The following is a 17,232-nucleotide window of genomic DNA, read 5'->3' as shown; positions in this document are numbered from 1 at the left end:
CCTCTATGGGCAAGAATGGGGTCTGTCTTGGTCCCCCCTGTGACCCCAGCATCATCCAAGTACAGAGCTGGGCCCATAAGGATCAAGCGAATGAGCAAATCAGTGAGTGAAAGAATGAATGAGCAAATCAGGAAGGGAGTGACTGGATGAGGAAATGAATGAATGAGGGGCGAGTGAATAAACGAATAGCAATAAATCAGTGGAGGAAGGAATAAAGATGAGTCAATGAATAACTAAATGGCTTCATGAATAAATCAATGAATGAATGAAAGTGAGTAAATGCGAAAAAGCGAAGGAATGAATGAGTGGATAAGTGAACGAGTGAATGAGTAAGGGAAGGACTGGATGACTGAGTCTAGCAGCGGGACAGTGGGAAGGTCTCCCAGCCAGCTCCGCCCTTGAACTCGCCAAGGTCCCACGGCCCCGCCCCCACTCCCAACCTCCACGCCCCTGCCAGCCCGCAGGCTCTCCCGTGGCCTCCCGTCCCGCCCCAGCCGCGCAACCATCTCCTCCCCATTACCCTGGCCCCGCCCCAGTCCCCGCGCCGGTCCTCACCAGCTCGTCGTCGAGGTCGTGCGCCACCTGGTGCAGCTCCTTAGAGGCGAGCAGCAGGCGGCGGCGCTCCTGCAACGGCTCGAGCAGGCGCACCAGGCGCTCGCCCACCGCGTTCTGCCGCTCGCCCACCAGCTCCTTGCTGGCCGGCTCCAGTGGCAGGGTGGCGGTCTGCGCCTGCAACTCTCCCACCTCGCGGTACCACTCCTCCACCTGCGACTCCATCGACTGTGGGGACAGGGGCAGGGTCAACAGGCTCCACCCTCCCTTCCTAATCCTGCTGTGGCTCCCCAGTACCTTTATGGTGATAGCCAAACCTCTCCCCAAGGGGTTCAATCGGCCCCTGCTCAATCCCCTCCGGAAGCGCTAGGCTCCTCACTGATACCGCCACATACATTAAACTAGTTCCTGCCTCAGGGCCTTCGCCTTTGTTATTCCCTCTACAAGCCATGCTCTTCCTTGTCAATTAGATTTCAGCTCAAACATTATCTTCTCAAAGAGGCTTACCCGGCCCCCTGAGCTAAAGCGGCCCATTCATTCATTCATTCATTCATTCATTCACAGAACCACCCTTCAAATTTGGTGATATCCCCCTTTTACAGAGGTGGAAACCGAGGCCCAGAGAAGTTAGGTAATTTGTCCAAAGAGCCAACCTTTCCAAATGTCATAAATATAAACTTATAGTGATTTAAATAGTTGGTATGCCATAGGGACAGACAGAAAGTACAAAAGCAGACCCAAATACACTGGAGAATTCATACATTTTATAGATGCCTATTCAAATGCCCAAGGAAAAGATGGATTATTCAACGAGTGGTCATGGGCCAACTGGCTAACCAATTTAGCTGGATCCCTTCCTTGCTCTTTATGCTGAAAACAATTCCAGATGGATTAAAGACTTAAATGGAATAAGTAAATCCATAAGGCACAGAAGAAAACCTGGGCAAATGCTTTTATAATCTTAGGATGGAGAAAATCTTTCCAAGAAAAAAAAAATCATAAAGGGAAAGATTTATAAATTTGGCCACACAAAATACTTTTTTTGCATCAACCAAAATTTCTAGATGTATTTAGAAGGCAAATGACAGCCTGAAAAAAATATTTAACATAACACATATTATTAGAACAAGGAGCTAGTTTCTTTGACAATCAAAGAACTTCCTTTATCCAGCTTCCTCTGTCTCCACTTAACCACCATCAGCCAATTCTGTCTTTACTTGTGGCTTTTTTATTGGTCTCCTGCTTCTGGAGTGGGAGCTTCATGAGGGCAGGGTTTGTGTCACTTGACCTCTGTATTCCTGAACGCCTAGAACAGTGTCTGGCATGTAATAGGTCTTCGGTTGTGATTTGATCAATGCACAAATGAATGTCACTGGCAAAGAAAAAGACTGCCCCTACGTGAACAGGCACCTCTTGGAGTGACTAGGCAACACACAGAAATAAAAATAAGCACATGGAAGAGATGCCTAGTCTCACTAATCAGCAGAAAAATACAAATTAAAACAAGGTACCCTTTCTTATGCACCAGAGTGGCAACTATGTAAAAGATGGATAATATCTATTATTGGCAAAGACATCCACTGTCGGCCGGTGGTGGTGTAAATTAGCAGAGCCTTTTTGGAAGGCAATTTGGCAGATCCTATCAAAATGCAAAAAAGTTCATATGCTTTGACCCAGCACTTGCACTTCCACTTCTAGGAATATAACTAAAGAAATACTGGCACATGTGCATAAAGATGTTCGCCCAAGGATCACATTGCAGCAGAGTTTATAACGAGAAACAATTGGAAACAAACATGACGCCCATCAAGAGTGAAATGGTTAAACAAATCCACATCAGTATGGAATAATGGCCAAGACTTGCTGTTAAGAGAAAAAAGCAACTTAGAACATACATTTGAATATATTTGTCATGGGTTGCACATGCATAAAAACTCCCTGGAATAAACAAGAAATTAATCACAGATGGTACCTATGGGCGGGGGATGAGAACTCAGTGAATGGGGAGGGGATGAAGGAGAGACTTGTCACATAGGATTTTTTTTATAAAGCGTTTGACGTCTGAGCCGTAAAATGTAATTTTTAAAATTTGTATATTAAACATTAAAAATTAAAAATATTCAAAATCCACAGAGGTAGCTAGTAAATGCACAGAAAGAGGTCTAGAAGGATGCACACCAAATCATAACTGAGGTTCCTCTCGGGGTGTGGGAATGGGAGGTACGGTTAAGGGAGACTTTATGTTTCACTTAAGACTTCTACGTTAGTAAGACCTTTAACCAAAAGAATATATTTACGTATTACTTGTGTGACTCTAAACAGATGGGGGAAAGCCATAAAAGCAAACAACATTGCAATAATGAAATTAAGTGGTAACAGATTAGAGCAAATGACTGCAACTCAAATAGTCAAAACCCAAGAACCAAGTGAATACTGTTGTTCCAAGGTTCTGTAGCGCAGAACTGTTAGTTTTGACAGCCCACCGTCCATGCCTTCTCTGCAGCACCTCCTACGCCCCTCTCAGACCTGAGCTCTGGGCGACTAAAAAAACCAACAGCTCCAAGGGTGGTCACACGAACCAAACTAGCCAATCAGAACACTGAAACCATCCTGACCACGGGGATTGGGTAAGAGATAGCATGTGACCTAAGATCAGCCAAGGAAAGCCCTTCCCAATTTTTAAACTTCTTTTTTTTTTTTTTTTGAAGTAGACTCCACACCCAGTGTGGAGCCCAATCTGGGGTTTTCACTCACCACCTGAGCTCAAGACCTGAGCTGAGATCAAGAGATGTACATGTAACCCACTGAGCCACCCAGGCGCCCCAAACCCTTCCCACTTCTGCAGAAAATGTGAGCTCAGGAGGGTACTCTGCCATGGGGTTCCTCAGTAGGTAGAATATGGGCCTGGGGTGCGGGTGGGGGGGGTGGGGGGACAACTTGCCACCAACTTGCCAACTTGCTCCCGACAATGAGGCAGGCCAACAGAGAGGAAAGCAGGGCCCAGAAACGGAGACAGATTGCTGAGGACATAATTTGAGAAACTGATCCAGCCATGCCTGAAGCCGCCTACCCCCTGGGTTTTTCAGCAACGTGAGCCAAGAACCTCCCGTCAGCCTAAGTCAATGTGGGTTGAAGTACTATGAACTGCACCCCAAAGAGTCCCAGCTGATACAGTTCACAATCTGTAGGAGTCATGAAAATGGATAAAAATCAAACGTTGTAACAAGCCAAAAGCATATAAAAGGAAATTTCAAAAGGCACAATCACAAGCTGCAGAAATCAAAGAAAATAGTCACTCCAAAACCTTTTTCGCTAGGAAAATCATTGCAGCAATGTGTAGAAAATCAAAATGCATTCAAATTCTGGAAACTCTTAAATATAATCTGAAATGCTAATAAATTCCAGTTCTCCGCTAGATGAAAACCTCTCCATAATCTGCCCACCAAGTGGCCATATGACCTGAGATGGAATAATTCCAGGACTAACACTTTTCTACTCCTGCAAGAATGCCACATATTTTGAACGCCCATTTAATGTGGATCCTTCCCTGCAAACATGAGCAAAGGATACAGAAGTACAGTGGTCATTAAATGTACAAAAAGATGTTCAGCCTCCTTCAACATTAAGGGAAATGAAAATTAAAATAACTATAAGACAGGGATACCTGGGTGGCTCAGTCAGTTAAGCGTCTGCCTTTGGCTAGGGTCATGATCCCAGGGTCCTGGGATCAAGCCAGGCATCAGGCTCCCTGCCCAGTGGGAAGTCTGCTTCTTCCTCTGCCCCTCCCTGCCCCCCTACTCATGCTCTCTCTCACTATCTCTCTCTCTCAAATATATAAAATCTTAAAGAAATAAAATAACTATGAAACAGTATCTTTCACTTCTCAGATTAGCAGAGGTGAGAAAGCTTGATAATACCTAATCATGGGTACCACGTGGGGAGAAGAGCGCTATCACGTTCAAGTGCGTCCACTGCATTTTCACAGGAACAACTTGGCAATATCTCTCAAAAACTTTAATGTGTACACCTTTTGGCCCAGAACTGTTACTTGGAGGACTTTTTTTTTCTTTTTAGATTTTATTTATCTATTTGAGAGAGAGAGAGAACACAAGCGGGGGGGGAAGAGGCAGAGGGAGAGGAAGGAGCCGACTCCCTGCTGAGCAGGGAGCCCGATGCGGGGCTCGATCCCAGGACCCTGGGACCATGACCCGAGACGAAGGCAGACGCTTCACCGACTCAGCCACCCAGGCGCCCCTGGAGGACTCTTTTCTACAGAAATATTTGCACAGGGGCGCCTGGGTGGGCTCAGTCATTAGGCGTCTGCCTTCGGCTCAGGTCATGATCCCAGGGTCCTGGGATCGAACCCTGCATGGGGCTCCCTGCTCGGCGGGAAGCCTGCTTCTCCCTCTCCCACTCCCCCTGCTTGTGTTCCCTCTCTCGCTGTGTCTCTCTCTGTCAAATAAATAAATAAAGTCTTTAAAAAAAAAAGAAAAGAAACATTTGCACACAGGCTCAAATGCATATAGACAGGGATGTCTACCGCGGTGCTATTTATACTGGCATTAGATTAGAAACAGCCCAGAGGTCTCACAACAGAGGGCTGGTTAAAGATAGATTGTTGAATCACCCCATGGAATACCATGCAACCAGTATATCTGTACATTCTTGGACAAGAAAGGACACCTGGGGTGTTCTGTCCAATGAAAAGGGCAAGCTTCAGTTTGGTCTGTCTCTATGTCATGTGTATGTGTGTGTATGCATGGAAGATTTCCAGGACTCAGAAGAAACTGTGACAAGAGTGTCACCCCCATGGGGCGCCTGGGTGGCAGTCGGTTAAGCGTCTGCCTTCAGCTCAGGTCGTGATCCCAGGGTCGTGGGATCCAGTTCTGCTTCAGGCTCCCTGCTCCGCAGGAAGCCGGCTTCTCCCTCTGCCTCTGTCCCTGCTCGTGCTCTCTCTCTCTCTCAATAAATAAATAAAAATCTTTAAAAAAAAAGTGACACCCCCGGGGAGTGGGACCATGGGTGTGTGGAGGGAGAAGAAAGCCTTTTCACTTTTCACATTATACTTCTTACCCTTACTACAATGATAGGCAACACATCCTGATGCCTGTTCCATACCAGCCACTGCTCTTAGCATTAGACCAGGATTAATTTATGTAATCCTTGCAGCATAAGGGGTTGGGGGAAGATGGGGATGTTTGTTCCTTTCTTTTTTTTTTTTAAAGATTTTATTTATTTATTTGACAGAGAGAGACACAGAGAGAGAGGGAACACAAGCAGGGGGAGTGGGAGAGGGAGAAGCAGGCTTCCCGCCGAGCAGGGAGCCCAATGCGGGGCTCGATCCCAGGACCCTGGGATCATGACCTGAGCAGAAGGGCAGATGCTTAACGACTGAGCCACCCAGGCGCCCCAGGGGATGTTTGTTTCGTTCACACTTGGATCCCAGCGTCTGGCCTGTGCCTGGCACACAGCAGGTCTCTGTAAATGTGTGCTAACTGTGTTTGTTGGACTGATCACCAGGCTAGTATGCTGCGCCATATTAAAAATGAAGAATTTTAAAAAGCAAACCAGCTTTTCACACATCAAAACCAGAGGAGCCATGACGTACTGTGGTATAGTCTACCACAAGGATGACTCTTTAAAAGGGTGCTAAGTGAAAGAAGCCAGACACCAAGGACCACATATTGTATGATTCCATTTATATGAAATGTCCCAAATAGGCAAATCTATAGAGTCAAAAAGAAGATTCACAGAGAGAGTAAATTGGTAGAGGGAGCTAATGGGAATGGAATTTTTTGGGGGGTGATTTGCAAATACATGAAAACCACTGACTTGTGCACATTAAAAGTGTGCATTTTATGGTATGGAATTAAATCTTAATTTTAAAAAAGACATCAAATGTAAAAAAAAAATCAAAACCAGAAGAGTCTACTTGGGAAAAACCCTCAGGCGCTAGCCACGTGGTAGGTAGTAACACACAAGCCCTGACCCCCAGATCATTCTCATCCCTACTTGGATCCACCTTGCTACCTTCCCATTTTCCAGTCGGGGAAACTGAGACTTGAGGAGCAGTTCCTGGTCCAGAGTAAAGACTGCCAGAGCCGGAATTTGAACCCCGGGGCCATGTGACCACAAAATCCCAGTGGCTCTCAGTCACTCTGCTTCTCTAGAATGGAGGCTCAGAAAGGTGGGGTCACTTGCCCTGAGTCTCGCAATAGTGGAATGGGGCTTCAAACCCCGGCTGTGCCGCTCCTGTATCCCAACTCTCCCTCTAGGCCATGCTGAGCTCAGGAAGACATATGACACAAAGAATGGGGGGGGGGTTTCCTTGGCCAGAGAAAGAGCCTTGCTTGGAGTGTGTGTGTGTGTGGGGGGGTTTGCGGGGGTGGAGTGGGTGGTAAGGAGTCCCCAGGGACCCAGCCTAGCAACTGCAAAGTCTCCAGTGCATTTTCCCCTGGCCGGTCCCCCTCAGATGGCAGGAGACCAGCCACCCCCACCTTCCCCAGGCAGGAGCCCGTGGCTGAGCCAGACCAGCTGGTCAGGCCCCTGAGGACTGGCAAGCAGGGGCCTGGAATGCCACCATCTGGTCCCTGGGCCAGGAAGGCCAGTTGGGCAGGAGGCTCTGAGAGAGGACTCGGGGTTACGTGGCCTACACCTCAGGTAGGCTCCCAGGAAGCCTGCTGCAGCGGCTGGAGCAGGGGATGCTGGGGAGGATGTAGGCGGATGCAGGGATCAAGGGACAGAGGCAGAGATGGAGAACGGAAACACAAAGAGAAGAGAGTGAGAAAGTAAGAGAAATATAGACACGGACACGGGAGACAGCAACTCCCAGAGTTTCCACACAGAGGCTCTCGGGGAGCAGGACGGAGAGACAGGCCCAGAGAGAGGCCAAGGGGGCAGACGGCTCACACATCCATACCCCCTCTGCCTGAACCAGCCTGTTCCAGCCCCGCCTGGCCCCAGGGCCAGAGGGGTGCGGCAGCCAGGAAATTTGCCGGCTGGATGGCAGCCGCTCGCCCTCCTGCCTGTGCCCAGCGTCTGAGCTCTCAGGCAGCCCCAGGGGACAGCGGGGGGCCTTGGGCAGCCCCTCCCTTCCCCAGAGGCAGCTCCTGGGGCCCAGCTGGGCTCCATCTGGGGGCGGTGGCCTACTGAGTCACTCCCCGCCACCTCAGGCTCCCTCTGCTGGGGAAAGTCCTGTGCTGGGGCCCGCCCCTGCCTCCCATCTCTGTGTAACCCCCCCAGCCAGACCCTTGTCTCTGCTGGGCCTAGGCCTCTCCCAGGAACAGTGCTTGAACAGTGCTTCCTTCCATGGGGTGGGAAGAACAGGAGGCCCCAAATCCTCCCTCCAAAACCTAAATGGCCAGAAGACAGACAGGGATGTTCAAGCTCACTGGTCACAGGAAAAAATACAAATGCAAACACCCATCCATCAGACTGGGAAAAAAAATCTAAAAAGTCTGACAATACCAGGTGCTGGTGAGTATGGGCAGAAACAGGAACTCTCACAGGCTGCTGGGGAGAGAGCATTAAATGGCAGCAGGCTTCGGGCAAGCTATTTGGCAAGATCACGTGAATGGAAGACCATTCTAACTTTTGGCACTATATTAACATTTCATATATCACCCCCCAAAATACATTTTTTAAAAGATTTATTTATTTGAGAGAGCGAGAATGAGAGAGAGAAAAGTACATGAGAGGGGGGAGGGTCAGAGGGAGAAGCAGGCTCCTCGCCGAGCAGGGAGCCCAACGCAGGACTTGATCCCGGGACTCCGGGATCATGACCTGAGCCGAAGGCAGTCGTTTAACCAACTGAGCCACTCACACGCCCCCAAAATACATTTTTAAGCAGCAAAATGAGTGTGTGTGTCGGGGGGGGGGGGGGAGTAATGCTCCGAATAGAAATAACATTCGCATAAATAAGAACCACAAGGAAGGTCAGGAAATATTGACCAAGTAACTTTGAACACAGCACAGTGATGATAAACCCCCTCCCGTTGAAGACCATTAAAATACAAATGTTAAAAACCTGTAAACAAATACTGAAACTCAGATTTGTTGAGCCAGCAATTCTGAAACTACTAGATAAATTGTGTCTTTTCATCTTTACAACGTCCACATGAGGTCAGTACTATCGTTATGCCCATGTTACGGAAGAAGAAACTGAGGCACAAAGTGAGAAGTAATTTCTAGGTCACCCCGTTGGTAAGTCAGAGAGCCAGGGCTTGACCCTAGGCAGCCAGGCTCCCACATCCGGGGCCTTGACCATGGTGCCACACTGTCTCCCACAGTCCCACTGGTAACGAGTGACGTAGCACAGTAAGACCATTAACAATGCTGCAATAGGGGGGGCGCCTGGGTGGCTCAGTTGATTAAGCAACTGCCTTCGGCTCAGGTCATGATCCTGGAGTCCCAGGATCGAGTCCCGCATCGGGCTCCCTGCTCAGCAGGGGGTCTGCTTCTCCCTCTGACCCTCCCCCCTCTTATGCTCTCTTTCTCTCTCTCAATAAATAAATAAAAATCTTAAAAAAAAAAAACAATGCTGTAATAGGGGAAATGCACTGGATGCCTTCCTTTGCCTTCTTTTGCCCCTCCTGACCCAGAGTCTAAGCTTCTCTCCCCTGCTCTGGGGCCCAGGGGGCTGACCTGTACAGACCGCCCCAATCGCCTCCCCTGCCTTCTGGCTTCGAGGTGGGTTCGGCTCAGGACTAGCTACCTAATTTGTGGGGCCCGGTACACAAGGGAAATGCAGAGCCCTGCGTTCAAATATGATTAAGAATTTCAAGACAGCAATGGCAGAGCACTGGACCATTATACCAACTTCTTCAAGCTGTCCTCAGTGGAGCATGCCTTCTGCTTCTGGCTGGCCCTCCCTGACAGTCACAGATCCCCATTTCTTTTCTTTTCTTTTTAAATATGTTGACTTTTCAAGATTTTATTTATTTATCTATCTATTTATTTATTTATTTTAAAGATTTTATTTATTTATTTGACAGAAAGAGAAAGATAGCGAGAGCAGGAAACACAAGCAGGGGGAGTGGGAAAGGGAGAAGCAGGCTCTCCGCCGAGCAGAGAGTCCGATGCGGGGCTCGATCCCAGGGCCCTGGGATCATGACCTGAGCCGAAGGCAGACGCCTAACTGACTGAGCCACTCAGGCGCCCCAAGATTTTATTTATTTATTTGACAGAGAGAGAGAGAGAGAACACAAGCAGGCGGAGCATCAGGCAGAGTGAGAGGGAGAAGCGGGCTTCCCGCTAAGCAGAGAGCCCAACATGGGGCTCGATCCCAGGATCCTGGGACCATGACCTGAGCCGAAGGCAGACGCTTAATGGGCGGAGCCACCCAGGTGCCCCACAGATCCCCATTTCTTGAGAGCTCACCACATCCCCAACATTTTTCTAAGGGGTCTGCAAGGTTACAACTATTTTATTAAAATACTAAGATGCAGGGCGCCTGGGTGGCTCAGTCAGGGACCATATGACCCATGCTTTTGCCACAGAAAACAGAATGCGTGCAGAAGCAAAGGTGAGAGTGTCCTATTAAGCCAGACACGAAAGAGTTGCAGCACTGGACACAGTGCCAATCTCCTAATATTTTTTTTTGGCTTGGAAAATAGAGTTATTCTTTTTTTTTTAAATTGTATTTATTTGAGAGAGAGAGACAGAGATAGAGAGAGAGCACAAGTGGGGAGGAGAGGGAGAAGCAGGCTCCCCACAGAGCAGGGAGCCCGATGCGGGACTCGATCCCAGGACTCTGGGATCATGACCTGAGCCGAAGGCAGACACTTAACCGACTGAGCTACCCAGGCACCCGAGTTATTCTTCATAAAAGAATGCTCCGGGGTTAATATAAAAAAACTGATTTATTATCGTTGTTTTTACGTGAATCCTTTGTTTTCTTAGTGCAGTAAATATTGATAGGTATAATGCACCTGAACCAAATCTCTTGGGGGTTCTCCATGATTTCTAAGAGTGGAAAGGTGTCCTGGAGACCAAGGCATGTGAGGGCTGCTGCTTTGTATACAGCAATGACATCACTGGCATCAGGGTCAGCTCTGTGTATCTCTTTGCTCCTTTGTCTGTCTCCCCAACCAGAACGTGAGCCCCATGAAGGCTGCGGGGTTGGGTCACTTTTGCCCACTGCTACTTTCCAGCACCAAGACAAGCACCTGGCATACAGTTGGTGCTCAGTAAAGACGTGCTGCATTAATGAATGAATAGATTCTAATCAGCGTTTTTATGCTATTATTATTAGCTAACTTTTTTCTTTTTCTCTTTTTTCCCCCAGACCCTATGCCAAGCCCCCTTTAGCAGCATAACTCTGCAGCAGATGTATCAAAAGGAGCGGTGAAGAGTCAAGGGTCCTGGATTTGAATCCAGGCTCTTCACTGGCTCCCCTGGGCCAGTAAGTTCACCTCCCGGAGGCTCAGTTTCCTGTGGTGGTCTGGCATTGTTCCTGGCACACGAAGGCAGGAGCTGTTATATCCTGAGAGGTGAAAAGTAACGCCCACTTTCCCACCTTTAGCCGGTCATGTCAAACGACCAGATCCTGACCACTGACTGGCGGCCAGCTAGGAGCCGAGATAATGCAGACGCTGCGTCTGTTCCCTGAGCCCTCCCCGTGCCCCAAGGGAGCCGCTGGCTAGCTGTGTCCTTGGGCAGGGTCTTCACCTTTTGTGCCTCACCTTCCCCATTGGTAAAATGGGGGATAATCATGGGACCAATCTCTTGGTGTTGCCAGAAGCAGTGAGTTACTATTACCTGGATTCCCTCGGTACTCCCTTTCTGCTCTTCAGCCCTTGTAACACATCTGAAATAAACCCCTGTATGACATCCCTTCTGTGTGCAATACCTTGAGTGGAGTCTGACCCTGACTCAGGCCCCCGGTGGCATACAGAGACCCTGTCTGGGTCAGCCAGGCCATACCTGTAGCTTTTTGAGCTGGCTGTTGACGGTGGCCAGGTCCCCGCCAGGGTCCACGTCTTGCAGTTGGCTTTCCATGTGAAGGAGTTTCTTGTCCAGCTCGGCGAAGCTCTGCACCAGCTGGTCGGCCTTGCTGGCCTCAAAGAGCTGCCGCGCCTTGGCCTGGGTGGTGCTCTCCAGCTCAGCCCAGCACTGCCGGATCTCACCCAGCTTTTTCCGCACCGAGGCCGTCAGCTCTGGCTTCTCCTGCATCAGTTGTTGGCCCTCCTGCCCCAGACAGGTGGGAGACAGGAAGTGAGCAGGAGGAGGCACGTGGTGGGGAGAAGACAGAGAAGTATGGGGGCAATGGGACACAGGGGGAGACATGGAGGCAGAGACAGGTCCAGAGATGGAAGGAAGCAATGCATGGGGAGAAAGATGAGGCAAAAGACAGACAGACATAGAGGGATGGATACAGGGACATGCCCATAAAGTCAGAAACATGGGAAAAGGACCAAAGAAAGACAGACGAGAGAGAGAAAGAGAGAGAGAGAGAGAGAGATGGAGACAGAAGAGATAGAGAGAGAGCAAAAGAAGCAGAAAGAATAAACCTCCATTAAACTCAGTGTGGCTTTGCCCCGTGCCACTATTTATGGGGCATCAGTGGGTTTAAGGCTGACCCGGGTGTCCCCTTTGCATCAGAAGAGTAGGGGTACTGAGGGCTGTAGGTCTAGGGGTTCAACAAGAGTAGGGATCAGGTTTGGGAGTTGAGGCTGGGTTCCTCCAAGACTGAGGTCAAGCTCCTTGATGGCCTAGAATTACATATGGTAGAGTACATATTAAAAATAATACCAGAGCAATTATGCTCCTAGGTGCCTGGCCTTGTATTAAGGACTTTACTGCATTAAGAGCCCAGGGAAGTAGCAGTGTTCATTGTTTCCTTATTTAATTTTCTTTTTTAAAAGTTTTATTTATTTAAGTAATCTCTACTCATGACCCCGAGATCAAGAGTCAAATGCTCTTCCAACTGAGCCAGCCAGGCACCCCTATTTCCTTCATTTTAAAGCAGAGCAAACGGTGGCTCAAAGAAGTTAGCACAATTTGCCAAGGCCCACAACTAGTAAGAGGCGTAGACACAATCAGAACCCAGGGTTGGAGGAATCCAAAGTTCACGTTAACCCTGGGTCTCCCAGGACTGCTCCAGCCTGTCTACTTGACCTTCCAGCCTAGATGCTCCAAGTGGCATGGAAGAAAGCCAGAAGGGGTAAAATATTTAACAACTAGGAGGATATGGGCACCATGCAGAAGAGATGCTAGCCATTTTACAGATGGCAAAACCGAAGCTCAAAGAGGTTATAAGCATTGCTCATGGCCACATTGCTAGGAGCAGATGTGGAAATGATCTGAAAGGGTTCAGAGGGGTGGGAATGGCAGGGCGGCAGTGGAGGGTTCAGGAACTGAGATGTAGTCCCCTGGAGGCCTCCAGCACCTGGCACCAGCAGAGGGACCTTCTATATCCTCACCCTCTCAATCTTCTCCAGCCACTCCTTATTCTGAGCCAGCTCGGCCATGAATGCCTGGTGCCGGAGCCATCTCTTATGCAGCTTGTGGCCATCTTCCCGAGTGCCATCCCGAGCCATTAGCATTTTCTCATGGATCCAGCCATCCAGCTGTGCAGGACAGGGAGAAGAGCTCAGCCGATTCCCCCAACCTGGCACAGTACCCCTATCCCCTCCAGGAAGTCCCAGATTCAAAGCCTAGGCTGCTAGATTTAGGGGTAGGGAGGGAGGAAGGAATGGAAGAGCCTTTGCAATAAGGTCTTTGTTGGGGGAGGGGGGAGCACAGCTCAAACTCTTTCCTAGGAGGTGGAGGATGGATGAGCATCCCCCAGAATGCCCAATCTCTTAGTTGCCCTGTCCTCAGGGCAGCCCTTCTCAACTCCTCATAAGCCCCCAAAGGCACAGCTCCTGGGCCAGTCAGCCTCCTCCCACCCAGGGACAAATCAACCCTCCAAAACTAGACCTCCACCTAATTTAGCTAACTTCTAATTTAGCCCCAGCTTCCCACACCATCTTCCCAATAGCAACACTTTAACCCTTTGATTCAGTCTTAGCCACCTCCAGTAAGAATCAATTCAAGATTCTCAAGCCATTCCCAAGGGTATTCAATGAAGCCCATATCTAGCTCTAACCTCCCATTATGGCCAGATGAACCCCTAAACAACTTCCCAACTACAGCCAAGTTTAGTTCCCTCCAAACCAGCCCTCCAATCTGGGGTAAACCCATCCCCCACAGCCCAGAACCAGCTTCCCTAAGGAGCCCACAGGACTTCCCATATTCAGCCCTGGGACTCCAGGACTGCAGTTCCCCCAAACCATGACTAGTTCCAGCCGCCAGCCAAACCCAACCTCCCAAATGTAAGCAACAGGGCCACCTTCTGGCTCCCCAAAATGAGCCTACCCCAAAATCTAGTCCCAGACTCCTCAACAGGATCAGACAGAACCTTCCTAAGCCAGCCCCCCTCCCAAACTAAAGCCAGTTGTATTTCCCCCATTCACCAGCAAGACCAGTCATCCAAAATGCAAGCACAGAATAGCCCCCCCTCATTATCCTGAGCAGGACCAATCACAAGGCTGCCTTCTAAGGCCCCCCCAATAAGACTTATCCCCCAAGCCGGAATCTCCCCACCCACTCATGACCAAACCTGGCACCTGGGACATTCTGCTCCTCCCCCTTTTCCTCCCCCCCCCCCCCGCCCAGTCACAAGATCCTCCTCTTGCCTCCTGCAAAAAAAAAAAAAAAAAAAAAAAAAGACTCTAGCTCGATCTGGGAGTCAAATGAAGTCATAGCCAAGGACAAATCCTGAGCTGGCCAAACCCCACCCTGTGTCCCTGGAGCATGTGCTCCCTAGGGGTTCAGGTCAGCTTCAGACTCCGTCATACACACACACACACACACACACACACACACACTAGAGCCAAGTCAAATGCTGAACCCTCCAACTCAATTCACAGGTTTCTGACAGAGGGAAGAGCTCGCCAATGGCAGCCACAGCTCATAGTGAAGGCAAAGCCCCGAAATGAGATGGTACTTCGTCATCAAGGTAAAGTCCCCCCAAAGTGGTTGACCCCCATCACCGAGGGCAAAGCTAGAGTCCGGAACAACCAAGGAAACGGCCCTCAAAATCAGAGCCCCCAAACCCAGGACAAATCCAAGTCCCTCATCGCCCAAAGGAGACCCCTGAAAAAGTGATTCGCTCCCATCATGTAAAGCTCATACAGACGGCGCAAGAACCAAGGAAGAAACCCCTCAAAAGGTAGAGCCCCCTAGCCCCAGGGCAAAATTCAGATCACCCGTTACCCAGAGGAGAGCCCCCTAGAGACAATGAGACCTCCTTAAACCCCAGGGCAAATCCAGACTACCTCTGGAGTAGCCTCAGAAGTCCCCCCCTTTTCCGCTTCCCTCCCTTGGGACCCGGCCCCTCAGTCCCGCCCGCACCAGCACCGCGGACAGCTCCCAGCTTCGCTGCCCCTCCCCAGGGCTGGGGTCCCGGCGCAGGTCCGACCCGCCCCCGCGCCGTCCGCGCCCCTCCTTCCCGCGGCCAGGGCGGGCGAGCACGCGCCCGAGCCCCCTCCCCCACACGCCTCGGCGGGGACGCGCGTCAGCCCCCTCCCCTGGGCGCCCCGGGGACCTGAAGTGGCGGCGGCGTTGGCGGAGCGTCCCTGCGGCGGGCGGGCTCTCGTCCCCTCCACTGCGACGGCCGTGGCAGCGGTGGCGACGGCTGAGACTCTGGCGGACGCGCGCCCCCGCCCCCGCCCCCGCGCCGCGGCAGCGCGCCCGCCCGCGCGCGCCCCCTGCCTGCCTCCGTGCCCGCCTCCTAGCCGGGCCTCAGCTGGGGGGGGGGGGGGGTTGAGGAGCATGGGGGGTGGGGGTGGGGGTGGTTCTGCGCCACCTCAGATTATTGCTACTTGCTCCAGAACAATCTCACAACAGGGAGAAGGAGCTCTTGGACCTAATCGAAGGGCAGGATGGGGGGCCTGGGGCCTGGGCTTCCTCAGCTTTGTGAAGTACGGGGTGGCGGTGGGGTGGGCTCCTGAACCATCTCCAATGAGAAGGGACTCAGATTCCTGGCTATCTTAGGAATATAGATAGGGGATATAGGAGGGGTCCTGGAATATCTCATAAAATGTTCTGCCAGATGGACTTATAAGATGGACGGCCAGAATAATCTCCATTTGGGAGGAGAGAGACAGCATGTTCCTAGACCCATCTCTAGTGGGCCTGAGTCCCAGACCCATCTCTAATGGGCTTGAGTTACGTGGAGGTGGGAGGTATGGAGGCCCTTGTCCATGTCATATGTGGAGAGAACAATCTCCCGTGGCGGGTCACCATGGAGGGTGTCAAACCATCTTTAATAGGAGGAATTGGGGCCTGGGTCCTGAACCATCTTTGGGGGAAACTTAGGCACTGGATCATTTTGGAGGGGGGTGGTGATGATCCTGGGTAAATGGAGAGGCCGGGATCATCTTTAGGGGTTAGGAAAATGTTTCTTGGGTCATCTCTAATGGGGCGATCTTTTATGTGGTCCAAAACAGTTTCTATGGAATACAGGGGAAGGAGGGGGAGGTAGCATGCTTCCTGAACCGTCTCTAATGGGGAGGGGATCCTGAACCATCTCTGATTTGGGGCGATCCTTACAGATGTGTAGATCATCTCTAAAGGGGTAGAGCTTATTCCTGGACACTTTTAAAGGGGTGAAATGTTGCTTCTGGACCGTCTCTGACCGAAGTTGCGTTCTGGGCAGCTGGTCTACCCACGCCTGCCCCACCCTGTCCCTGCCAGTCTCTCACCACTCTCGCCAGCAAGGCTCTTCTCACAAATCTCCTGAGAGAAAGGTGAGATCACCGCGCGTCCCCGCGGAACCCGTAGGCGCGAACGCGCGCCGTTGCCAGGGGCGCCCAAGGCCCCTCCCTCCTCTCCCTCCTCCCCCCCCCCCCGCGCGACAGGAGGCGGGAGCTGCGGAGCTTGCGCACTGAGGCTGGAATCCGCGCGCCTCCTGGCGGCTCCGAGTGAACATCGCTCCACGACCCACTTAGACGGGGCGTCCCCGCCCCCATGGCGCCTCAGCCCTGGAGCACTTCCCTCACTAGGAAAGAAGTCCCCGCGCCCAGCACAGCTGGAGTTCTTACCTCGTGGCAGTCTCGGAGGAAGTGCTGCAGCTCAAGTTGGTCGTGTAACTTCTGCATCCATTGCTGGGCCCGTAGTTGGTTTTCTTGGCTCCTGGGGATGGGGAGATAGGGGCTGGGGCAAGCCTGGGGGGGTGGGAGGGGGACACTGGCGGGAGGGCTGTGCGGGCATCGGGCTTGGCAGGGCTAGGAACCCGGGGTCATATGTAAGAGTGAGGACGAGGAGAAAGTAGGGTGGGGTTGGGGGGAGAGGCAAAGAAACATCAGTGAGGGCAGAGCCAGGGATGAGCTGGAAAGGGGCAGAAAGAGAGGGAAAGAGCAAGACAGTATGGGAGAGGGAGGGACAGAGACAGAGACCGGGAAAGAAATACAGACACTTAGAAAGAAAGAGTGACAGAGAGACACAAGTCCAGAGAGATAAGAGACTTGCAGAGTAGAGATACCAAGAGACAGTAACTTAGCGATCAGGAGACATCTAGAGAGAAAGGAGGGGGAGACAGACTCAGAGAGAGAAAGAGAGAGAGAGGTGCAGAGGCCTACAGAGAGAGAGAGATAAACACACAGACACGAGACCAGAGACAGGGAGGAACAGACC

The 17,232-nt window shown here is 51.0% G+C and overlaps 1 protein-coding gene across 1 annotated transcript in view; it reads right to left on the bottom strand.

Annotated features, from left to right (window-relative positions):
- Positions 1-17,232, bottom strand: part of SPTBN4 (spectrin beta, non-erythrocytic 4) — a 72,196-nt gene that overhangs the window by 15,444 nt on the left and 39,520 nt on the right. Inside the window, exons 18-21 of the mRNA XM_028095669.2 lie at positions 16,641-16,731; positions 12,975-13,121; positions 11,476-11,739; positions 556-780 (exon numbers count right to left, since the gene is read on the bottom strand). Of these exons, the coding sequence (XP_027951470.1) occupies positions 556-780; positions 11,476-11,739; positions 12,975-13,121; positions 16,641-16,731 (727 nt within the window). The remainder of the gene's footprint in view (positions 1-555; positions 781-11,475; positions 11,740-12,974; positions 13,122-16,640; positions 16,732-17,232) is intronic.

The sequence above is a fragment of the Eumetopias jubatus genome, unplaced genomic scaffold (assembly GCF_037043125.1).
Source record: "Eumetopias jubatus isolate StellerSeaLion01/CBP00866 unplaced genomic scaffold, mEumJub1_p1.0 scaffold_10, whole genome shotgun sequence".
In the NCBI taxonomy this organism is placed as follows: Eukaryota; Metazoa; Chordata; class Mammalia; order Carnivora; family Otariidae; genus Eumetopias; species Eumetopias jubatus.
This window is presented reverse-complemented; position numbering and strand designations above follow the sequence as displayed.